General features: G+C 26.6%; 1 protein-coding gene across 5 annotated transcripts in view; it reads left to right on the forward strand.

The window, feature by feature from the left end:
- LOC100203680 (acyl-coenzyme A synthetase ACSM3, mitochondrial) overlaps positions 1-12,454 on the forward strand; it is a 91,704-nt gene that overhangs the window by 28,553 nt on the left and 50,697 nt on the right. For all 5 annotated transcript variants that reach the window (XR_010640094.1, XR_010640093.1, XM_065803560.1 and 2 more), the window contains exon 4: positions 1,506-1,624. Coding sequence is in view for 3 of the 5 variants with exons in the window: in XM_065803560.1 (XP_065659632.1) it covers positions 1,506-1,624 (119 nt within the window). In the remaining 2 variants the exon portion in view is untranslated. The remainder of the gene's footprint in view (positions 1-1,505; positions 1,625-12,454) is intronic.

The raw sequence follows: 12,454 nt of genomic DNA on the forward strand, positions 1-12,454 counted from the left end.
AAATATTTAAAATATAATATTATAGATTCTTTGAAATATATCAGGTAGATCTTTATATAGTTTTTCCACTCCCTTGTTATTTGAATCAGAAAATCATAAACTAAGAAGAAATTTCAAAGGCATTGCTGTTTGCTAAAAAGAATCAAATGCATAGTTTTATGCAGTAGTTTTAGCAAGTAGTTGTTTTAATAGCTTTTTTTAAGGAATAAGAAATTCTGTTTTTTAGGAATAGTTTTTTTAAAAACAAGTAGCAACAGTTTATGTAAAAGTAATAAGGTTTTAAATTAAATGTTGGTAAGAGTACCAAAAAAAAGTTGAGAAGAGTGAAGCATGAAGATAAAAACTGCTCTTGTGTTATATACTAAAAAAAGTTATTGACCTAATTTTACAAAGAAACTAAAAAAATTCTTAATTCTACGAAGAAACTAAAAAGATCTTCCTAAATCATTTGAAGAAACTAGAAAGATCTTTCTAAATCTTTCGAAGAAACTAGAAAGATTTCATTAAATTATAAAATAATCAAAATACTGCCAAGTAGTTGGCTTTGGTATTTATCACCCTTTAAAAAAAATTTGTAAATTCTGCATGCCTTGATTACTTCAAAGAATCAAAATTTTGATGACAAAGTTTTTTCCTGTGTGCTAAAAGAAATATTTCTTGTTGATAATGCTACAAATATAAAACTTGCAATAGGCAGGCTTTTCCTGTTAAGTGAACAGTGCCTGATTGCTTTTAAGACCAATAAGATACTGTGCAAAAGTTTTAGGATCTTTGGATAAAATAATACTTCATTCTTCATTTAAATATCTGCAATGTATTTAAACCTTGAGGAGGTTTAAAAATTTTTGATATATATATATTTTTTTTAACACTTTTTGGTTTTTTAAAATTTAATTTTTATAAATAGGCAAAGATTGACCAGATCCTGATGCATAATGTTAAGAGATATATTATTATAATAACAAGGCCTTTTTTGCTTGATTTTTTTTGCTGAATGCTGTTTTGAGATAAAACTTGATATATCTTACAAAAAGAAAACAGATAAATTTAATTACAGTATTCACAAAGGTTTCACTTGGATAGAAGTATCACATCAGATTCTATCTCTTGCTAATCATTTAAGTCCATCATTATGAGAAATTAAGTTAAATATTAGTAGATTTTTAAGAAAAATTTTTTATAACATATTTTAATATTTAAATTTTAAATTTAAATATTATAGTATGTTATAAAAAATTTAAATTTTAAGTTTATTTAAAAAATTGTTTTGATTAGTAAAACCTTTTTTGGTTTTTAAATTATTTATACTGCAAATGCATTTAGAGTAACTTCAAAAGAAAATATTTATTTATTAGCTCAAAAAGTTTCTAGTAAATTGTTTTTAAATACTTTAAAAAAAATTTCTCACAAAATTTTAATTTGATTTTATTGTGATCTGCTTTTAAAAATAGTTTTCATATTTTGAAATTTAGATTTTTTTTTTTTTTTTGCCATTGATCACTTAGGAGCCATAATAAGTCCTGGAACATCTTCTTTAAGAGTAAAAGATTTTCAGAACCGTTTACATGCCTCGAAAGCAAAGTGTGTTATTACTATTCCTGAACTTACAGAAGCTGTTGATAAAGTAAGTTTAAAATAAGCAATATATGTTAACTATTTACCACAGTATCATTATTATTGTTATGCAGTTATTTTTATACAGTACTTACAAGCTGAGACGTAGTGTATATTATAAATATATATATAAATATATGTGTATATATATATATATATATATATATATATATATATATATATATTTGTTGTTCTCATATAGTTTTTTTAGTAGTTTTTATTTATTAACTTTTAAAATCTTATTTTTACTTATTTATTGTTATTATATTATTGGTAAGTCATTTTTTGCTTATTTATTGTTATTGATAAGTCAGGGTTCTGAGGTAAAAGACACAACGGCAGCTTAACATTGCAAGATTAACCTTGACTTGGAAGATCAATGTAATTGGACTTGGAGTGGTTAAAACAGCTAGTTAAAAACTATCTGAGAGGTGTCAGGTGTCATTTCTATAGTACCATAAACTCAACTCATCCAACTTCAACCGCTTAGCAGTTGAAGTTGGATGAGTTTATGGTAGTTTATGGTATGACTTTATGAGTTTATAGAATAGCACTTGCTAGATATGAAAAAGACTTCCATCTCAGTGTATGGATACCATACACTGAATGACTAACAGACTGAATGCTAGTCAGCTAGGTCAGAGAACAGACACCTGCATAAATCTCTTTGAATCACATGATAAATTGGCTCTTTATGTCATGATAAATGACTTGTTTAACTGGCATTGCTCATTTAACTGCCATGTTTAACTTGATTTTTAACTATTTTTTGTTCACTCCATTCCAACACTAATGTGTTTTTTAAAGTTTGGTTTTAAAATATTTTAAAAATAAAGTTTGGTAATCATCAAAATCTTATTATTTTTTAAAATTAATAATTATAAATTTTAGTGTTAATGATTATAAATTAGTCAAAGTTTACCAACTTTACATCTCGATTCTTAAATAAAACGACATTGTTAACATTGTTATAACACAGTTAACATTGTTATAACACAGTTAACATTGTTATAACACAGTTAACATTGCTAACCACAACTAATAAGATAAGGTTTGGAGTATTAATAATAACTAACTGAGATCGGACCTGTAAAAATACAGGTCTTTGTAAGTCTATTCCAAATCAAACTTTTCTATACTTTTTCCTTATATATCCTAGCTTTCTGGATCCATAAAATACAGGTCTTTACCAAACCTGCCATTTATATACATATCTATTTCACACTGATTATTTAGATACCTATTCCTTATTTACTTTATTTTACTAAAAAATATTTATAAAATAATTTTTAGTAAAATAATTTATTCTGAAAAAAATTTTAAGAGCAAAAAAATTAACATACGCACCTTTTCCGCATATGTAGAGATTATAAAAGACTTATAATTAGGTTTGTTTTTCTGCTAAATGCATTTCATTGAGAGCTCTCTGGTTAAGTGCGCTGTCATCATTGTTGTTTTGGGGGGTTTAAGACCTCTCTTTAGCGTAATAAATTTGAAATTTTTTCAATCTTTCTTATATATTTATAGCAAAAAAATAATAATATAGCAAAAAAGATTTCTAAAATTTAAAATAAGATTTTAAAGTTTTCTCATTTTATAGATATATTATACGCGATTATTCCATATAGCGACTGCAAACTCAACATATGCTAAAGACGTTTACACTTACAGTTGTATGTAGCGCTATACAAATGGAACTAAGAAGATCTTAGACCACTAAAACATAGTCATAAAAAAAAGTTCATTCTTATGATTATAATTAAAAACTAAAGAATAATAGCCTCAGCTATTAGATGCTAATCTAAAACTTAAACCCAAAAAATTTTGTGCATTGATGTCAGTTTGTGGCAAAATAAACTTTTATGCGTCAAGTTTCTTTTTGCATTTGTCTTACATTTTTTGATTAATTTTAATGTCGCATATAATTGCACAAAAAGATATAAAACTGGTACCGATATATTATTTCATGGATAAGAGTTTGTATTTATTACAATAGTAATAAATAAATAGTTTTTGTCTTTATTAGAATATATTCCATAAAAATATTTTCCATATACTTTTAATAGGTGTTTTTTGAAAAAATTTAAGTAAAATCTTATTTCTAGTTTGTTTTTGAAGTTTTTTTGCCACATAGTGATGTCTCTTTCGCAAAAAAATTGTGGCTTCAACAGTTTAAGAAAAAGCCTTGTCTATCATTTTTAATGATCTAAGAAGCAGATGACGTAATTTTAGTAATCAGAAATTATTAAGAGAGAGGCAAACCTAAAATTGAAGTTTCAAATTTTCCCCTTGGATGAGGAAAAAATCAAAACAAAACAGCTTGAGCAAAAAAGACTTGTAACTATTAGAAAAATTTACTTATATTACATACAATCCTGAATAAAATTTTATTCAAGTGGATTTTATACATTTTATAAACAATATATATAAACAAATAACATTTGTTTATATATATTGTTTATATAGGGATGGTTAAGCGCCAAACCTGCCTATACAATAAAGTTGAAAAAAAATTTGTTTATATTAAAAAATGGTTTATATAATGTTTCTTTGCAAACACCAATATACTATACTTAATGTTTTTAAGATTAACCGAACTAAATTTAACTAAATAAAAAACTGATCTAAATTTAATTAAATGAATTTTCACTAAACTGCAATTACTTTTAATTTTTTGGTTTAGTGGCTTTTGATAAGAACTTTTAAATTTTGCGTCTAAATATCTCATTTCAATATAATTGTTGTATCATACATATAATTATAGTAAAAAAATTAATGTAACAAAAAAAAATCACGTGACGTTAAAATTTGGAGCTGTTATACTGTATGGCAAATAAAGTAAACTAAGTGAGCGTTTATTTGCATAATGTATTTAATTACAATTATTTAGATAACATACCTTGTAGTAGATAGATTTTTAAAGATTATTTTTGAATAAATTTATGTAGAATTTAATTCTCTATCTCACAATATAAGTAATTTATTTTTGCTTAAAATAAAACTCTATTAAATAACTTGTTTTCAAAGGTGTATTATATTATAATACACCTTTGAAAACAAGAATTTTGAATGCTTTGGAGTACTTTATAAGTAATGTGCGAATAAGTAAACTGTATACAAAGTACTCCAAAGCATTCAAAAATAGACTTAATTATTTTTGTTTTACATTTTTAACATCTTCTTTTAAGTATCATAACACATAAGATTCTTTTCTTTTTAAAAATATTTTTGTCAAAAATATTGACATACATACAACTCAGACACAGTGAACACATATTGGTTGTTTAAGCATGTTAAATAACTTATTAAATTGTATTAATATTTTAAAATGCTATATATATAAATAATATGCTGAATTACTTTTTAAATTGCTTTAGTGTATTAAAAGTATTTAATAATAATTAATAACAATAATATTTGGCAACAAGCAACACCACAAACTTAGAAGAATGTGTCATTTTAGATGAAATTGATTAAAAGATCTAAATTAGCTGTAAAAGAAGTAGGAAGAGGACACAAATCAAATTCTAAAATTTTTTGAAATAATTTGTAACATTTCAAGGACTTCTATAAACAATACCAGTAAATACATAATAGATCTGTAAGTATTAAAACATTTTCAAGCAAGCTGTTTAGAAGATAATGTTTAGAAGATCTATTTCATTTAATTTATTAGTGTGCAATGAGTTTCTCCGAAGAGGTGACTCTTTGTCATTTAAAGATGTTGTTATTTGTGGGCCTTATGTACAATTCTATATATTACCACTGAAAGTAAAGTGTGTTGGACATGTGCAGTTTTTTTCTGATTTCATTGAATTCAATGATGAATGTAAAAAGCTGGAACTTAATAATGGATCTCTATAATGACTTAATAATACAACCTTTGGTTGATACTATAAACTAACATGGTTCTGAATGTTTTAAGTTATCTGGATTTTTAAGAAATCAATTTTCAACTACACATATTTCAAAAATATGCTCAAATTGATAAAAAAAAAAGCTGGACTAGCACGTTTAAAATAATATACATAACAACTTTTTTTAGAATTGTGTACTATATAAAGTACAACTTCACTAATTCGAATTTTTTAGATGAAAGTAAAAGTTTGAAAAAAGAGATTTTTTAATTATATAAAGTTGATTTATTTATTTTCATTATACATTTTAAAAGAGATTGTTTTGAAATGTGTGTAAAAATATTGTTTTTTCTTTCATAGAAACTATAAATTAATATATCCTTGTTGATAAAACTATGCCAAGTACTTGTTTTATCAACGGTTGCTCAAGTCTACTTGAGACCGTGGCAGTGACAAGATGTCTTTCCATAGCTTCCCCACTATTATTAATCATCAAGCTAGTAAAATGCTTGAGTTGTCATCTAAGAGGCGCTGCGAGTGTGTTGCAGCAGTTAATTGGAAAAACAAAACCCAACCAAATCCTCGAAAGTATGCTCTGCTCACTTTAATTTTAAAGGTGTCTCACCTAAACAATGGATGATATATATATATATATATATATATATATATATATATATATATATATATATATATATATATATATATATATACAGTCCCTGGCCAAATTATTAGACGCACTCGAGTTTTTAAGAATTTATCGCATTATACCAGTTTATATGCAGTACATTCACATTTAAACATGGATGTGATGGATTTTTATGTAAGAAATTTATTATGCAATTCGTGTTTGTATGTATTTTCCATATATGGTATTACAGTGTGAGTCAATTAGTACATCAACGCTTACAAGTGGAAAGCTGCTCCAGTTGTGTTTGCTGTGGCTTCAGTTGCGGACATGTTTATCTGAAGTGTTTGTTTATTTAGCAGTTTTACAGTACAAATTACGCATTTAACTGTTTATTTTGTGTGCAACGTTTATAAATAATAATAAGCTTGAACAATTTAAGCATGGGTAAAAAAGCCGATCTTACACCATGCAAAAAAGCTGAAATAAAGGCCCTTGTGAATGCTAAAGTACTTTCAAATAGCGAAATATTACGAAGATTGGAGATATCTGAAGCTAGTATACGACGCATAAAACAGAAAATTGAGTCAGTGGAAGAATTGATCCCAAAACGAAAGAAAAAATGCGGCAGAAAGCCTATTTTCACTCCAAGGGCAGAAAGATCTTTAAAGATCTTTCTGCCCTTGGAGTGACTGAGTAAACTGATAACATTGCAACTCCAAGGTGTTAATGTGAATGCTTCTGAATGCACTGTTCGAAGAAAATTAGTAGATTTAGATTTTAAGGCCTGCCGCCCTGCTAGGAAGCCCAAGTTAACACCTGCAATAAAAGCAAAGCGTCTGACGTGGGCCAAACAGTTCTGTGATAAAGATCTGGACTTCTGAAGATTGGTAAGTTGTTGCAATTTCTTCACAAATAATGCATTTAACCTTTTTCTATGATGACAGAAGACCAGCACAGATGTTTAGTGTTTTTTTTTGCTATTTTTGACAGGTCTGCTTCAGTGATGAAAGCACATTTGAAATTTTGCAGAACAAAGCTCAGTTTGTGCGTTGTCGTCACGGAGAAAAATTTCATCCTGACTGTGTTGTTCAGACTGTGAAGCACCCTACAAAAGTGGTGATTTGGTCAGTCATCAGCAGCAAAGGCACTGAACGTCTGCTGACATTTTTCATAAAATTTTCTACTGCGTCTAATAATTTGGCCAGGGATTTTTATACTTTTTTTTTTTAGTTCAGTTAATAAGGAACATAATAAGGAACAAAATAAATATCTCTATGGTATTGATATTCCTTATTAATTTTCTAGTATGCTTCAACAATTCATATTTAGGCTCATCCATAAATAAATTATTTGTAGTCATACAATATCTGCTAAGCATATGTGCATACTTTATGGAAGTACTCCACGGAAGGAAGTGATTTATGATTCGTGTCCCATTCGTTAAATATCAATTTATACGGGTTTACCCCACTAACAAGCTGTAATTTTGTTGCATACTGAATTGCAGTAGCAGTCTGTATTGTTTGAGCATATTCCTCCATTTTCACAACAATATATATAGCTAAACGCCTATCCTTGAAATAAAAAATATATAATATTATGGATTAGGAAATAAAAATTCGACGACTTGCTGAAGATCCTTTTTTGTGAAGAATTTCAATGACATTTATTTCTAATTTTAAGTTTTTGGGGTTTCTCCTCTCTAAGCTTGATATCTTATAGACTTGTTATTACTATAACGGTTCCTATAGAAAGAAAGAAACACTTTTGTTGAGTTTTTGAAACAGATTTTTTAGATTAATAATGAAAAAAAAAGTGTACACAATTAAGCAATCCTAAAAAAAGTTGGTTATATATAATTATAAATATGCTGATTTGGCATTTTTGTGTAAATTTGATCACATTTTCAAGTACATGTGCATATTGAAGAACTTTGTTTTGAGAAAACACAAAAATGAAAGCAAGAATAACTAAGTCACAAAAACTCAAATTCCTTTTTGAATCGAAGAATCTTCTTATTTAGCTGGCTTTAATCAACTAAGCCTTTCTTGACTGCTTTTAGGATTTTCCCTCATTTTAAAGTTTGAGTAAAAACTTAGCTTGAGCTCTTTTTGTTTACAGACATCAAATATAGTTAAAGATGCATCATTGAATTCAATGAAATAAACTCCACAAGCTCTAACTTCAGTCATATTAGTAATGTATAAGTAGTAAAATGTAATCCATGAAGTAAAATCAATTTTTTAAGTGATAATCAATATTTTTATCTGCATTCCACAATTTTACCTGATTCGCATTTCTCTGACCTGAATACTATTTCAATGGTGTATGACCTTTTTTTCATTTCTTTAAGCAGCACAAGCCATAAATAATACTGCAACAGCTTCGTATGCTTTTAGAAGTGCTTATTTGGTGGAGTGAGATCATCATACAATATACTTGTGCTATACATAAAAGTCCTTGAAATGTTACAACTTATTTTATAAACTTTTTGATTTGATTTGTATCTTCTTCTTCTTACATATCTTAAAACCAATGAAGATCTTCGTATCAAATGCATATGCTTTTCTTAACTGGGTTAAACACACAGCTTTTAACTTTAAAGTTTAATTTATGAACATCAACCATGTGAGAAGTTAAGTTGTAAATAAAAAGTCTATGTTTTATGAAAAACATTTTGGAATTTCAGCTAAAGGTAAACATAAATTTTCAACACTTTGAAGTTTATAGTATTTTAGTTTATAGTAAAATCGTAATCATTTTGATCTTCTACAACTTTTTTGCATGAATGTTGATTGCCTCTAAAATCACACATTCTTCTAAGTTTGGTTTTGCTCGTTTGTATTGTATTATTGTTCAAAGTATTTACATTTTACTTAGTTGTTTAGGTTAATTACCTTGTCTGGCAGTGTTTAGAAAATAAGTTATTTAATATTGAGTTTTAGTTTGAAAAAAAAAATTAATTATATCATGAGAAAGAGGATTAAATTCTATATAAATTTATTCAAAATAATAAACTTTTTAACTGTTTTAACTTTTTAACTTTTCGATAGAAACCACATTAACAGATAATAGTAATTAGCCTTGTGTTACAATTGCGCATTTGTTTGACCTACAAGATAGCGTCGGAGTAACAATGTTTTCATCGTGATGTCAGTTGAATACCATCTATTGTCAAAAGAAAGTTTTAAAGTTTTTTTTAGCTATGGGCTTTTTTTTTTTTTTGTCTCCGCAACAGCACCTTCTGGAATAGCAGGACTGTCTTATTAAGTTTTTTCTTTATTAAGTTTTTGACAATTTTTTTTCAGATCATCCGCAGCCTTAAGGACTAATCACCTGAGCACATTAACATAAGTATCTCAATCATGACACATACGCGACAAATTTTTTCTCCCGGTGTTTTGATGTTTTTAGAAATTTTAGCTTTTTTAAAAATCTTTTCATTTGTTAAAGTAAATAATATTGTTACATATGTTTATATATAATCTCTATAAAACTTCAAAAGCACTTTGTATTTTATAATAATCAAATAAAGTTAAAAAAAAAAAGTTGCCAGTGGTAGGACTCGAACCACGTCTTTTGTGTTCAGAAGGTCTATGCGCTAACCACTCGGCCACGCTGGCACATTGACTTGCGAAAATTTTTAAAACTATACAATGATTTTTCTAACAGAAATAAATGGTCTAGATCAAAATTAAGCAGGTGTTGCCCCAACGCAGTTTTCAAGTGAAAGTCAAACTGTAAAATTTGATAAATGTTTCAGTATGTTTTAACATTACTTAATTTGAAGTTTACGTACATTAGATATTTTCATACACTTTCATTCATGATTTCTTACAATAAAATGTGCTGCCACTATTTCTTGCCACTACCTTGGTTGCAATGGCTGCCAAGGGTTCCGTGTCAAACACACTCGAATGGGCACTACTAACACTAACAGGATTAAGTTTGGCAATAATATATAGAGATAGAGCAATGATTTGAGCAATGATTGAGAAATTTTGGAAATTTCATTGTAATTTCATTTTAAAAATAGTTTAAAATCCCCTAATTATCAAGTACATAGTAAAGTTTTTTTAGTGAAATATTTTTTCATATATATAATTTAAACTATCTTGTTCAATAAAAGGTAATCTTCTGCTATTTATATCTCTATCAAATAATGCATAAACATTACAGTACACCGCCTCAGTTAAATTTCCCAACAGATAGTGATGCTCAGAGTTATTTACTATCTAGTGTAAAATTTTTGTTAACATGTATCTCACAATTTTCTAACAACTGCCTATTTATCTATATTTATTTATTTATCTTTAGCAATTCACTTGATACAAAGTAGTTTAAAAAGATTTAATCAATTTTCAATTCATTCGTATTTAATCAATTCATTATCTTAAGACCAACCAAAGTCATAAAAAGTAAAGAGAATTTTCTAATTAAGTTCAAGTGATTTTAATTTTTTTTTCTTTTAATTCTTTTTAAAAATAGTTAGGGAAACTGTTTAAGTTTTAGCATGTGATGAAATGCTGTAGTTATATTCAGTTTTTAAAATGTTTTTTTAATTTTTCAATGGAATGCTTTTTCTATGAAACAAAGAGATTTAAAAAAAATTGAAATTCTGAGATAAAAAGAGTTTTATTTTATTATAGTAATGCATATTAAAAAAATGTAGAAGATGTTTAATAGATGTTCTTTTAAATGCACAAGAACATAAAGATGTTTTTATACATGTTCTCATCCATTTTAATCATGTAGCTGAATTGTTGTTATTTTCCATCTCCAACCGTTCATTCTCAGTTCCATCTCCTGCCATTCATTTGCATTTTACAAGCAATGTACTATCTAGTTTAAATTTTATTTTTTAGTTGCAAATTACAATTTTAGTGTTTTTTCTTCTTTTCAACAAATTTAAACACAATTTCAATTTAAACACAACTAATATCAGATTTTAAATCTGATATTATTTGTGTTTAAATTGAAAGGGTATCTTGTCTTTCCAGTCTCCATTAACTCTCTATCTCTCTCTTTTGTCTCTGTTATATATTCAGTTTTTGAATTTTGAAGAAAAAAATTAATTTGTTAAAGATCATTCATTCATTGCAAATGACATAAGAAAAAAAAAGAAAAAATTAGAAAATTAATTCTGATGAATAAAAGAAATAATTATTCTTCAGAATTTCAGAATTTATTCATGGTTCTAATATTCATAGTTTTGATAGTCACTAAAAAACTTCTTTTAATGAGGAAATAAACCATTTAGATTTACTAAATTAATAAAAACTTTTTTTGTGTACATAGTTGTGTAAAAGTATTCGTTGAATAAGTTTTAAAATCATTTGTTCCTAATTATATCTTAATAACTTATTGGAAATCTGTGATTTCCAAGTTCGATCCCCACCATGTCCCTGGTAGTACCGCGCTCAACTTGTTTCTCCGCGCAGCGACCTTGTTCGTCAAGGTTCATGTTTCGGAGTTATATAGTTGAGAGAGGGTTATAACCACAATTAAGTAGCCTCCTCATCTGTAGTGGCCTTCTGGGCCTTCGAGAGGTGAATTAACAAAAAAATAAAAAAAAAATTTCAGTTAATCTAGAAGTGTGATAATACCAAGGACTTTAATCTTTGATTATACTGTGTTTCATTAAAGCAACACTTAAAATAAATTATAGAATAATCTTATGACTTTCAAAAAAAACATATCAGCTAAGAGATGTTTAAACAAAAAATAAACTTAATCTAAATAAAAAAATAAATTTTTTTATTTAGATTAAAAAAATTAATCTAAATAAAATAATTAACAAATAGTAATAAAAAAACCTTGCAATTCTAATAATAAACATACTGCTAATATAGAAAAATTTTAATAAAAAAAGCGTTGTAAACCCCTTTTTGTAAACTTCAATATTTATTTTTTTTAAATTGTATAAATCATGCAAATAATTTCAACCTTCACAAACAATGAAATGTTCAAAATAAAGTTGTAGTTTAATTTATTTTTCTAAATTCTAAAGAAAAAAAAAATTAATAGCATCACTGGAATGTCAATTATATAATAAGCAATGTGACAAAATAAATAGCATATGATGCATAAAATATTAAAATTTATCAAAGATTTTCTATTTGTTTTCCATTTTTTATTGCTTATTTGTAGCACATTGAAATATTTAAATTATATAAAATCAGAACATTAAAATATTTAAAGTTATAACTTTAAAAAACTAACATAATTTGAATACATATATATTTCAATAAAAAAACACCAAGGAATTAAAAGTATAAAGAGGTTATAAAATAATCTTCCAGTTAATGATATATGCAACATTGAATATTGAACATTGGCTTGACTAATTATTGGT

The sequence above is a fragment of the Hydra vulgaris genome, chromosome 08, assembly GCF_038396675.1.
Source record: "Hydra vulgaris chromosome 08, alternate assembly HydraT2T_AEP".
In the NCBI taxonomy this organism is placed as follows: domain Eukaryota; kingdom Metazoa; phylum Cnidaria; class Hydrozoa; order Anthoathecata; family Hydridae; genus Hydra; species Hydra vulgaris.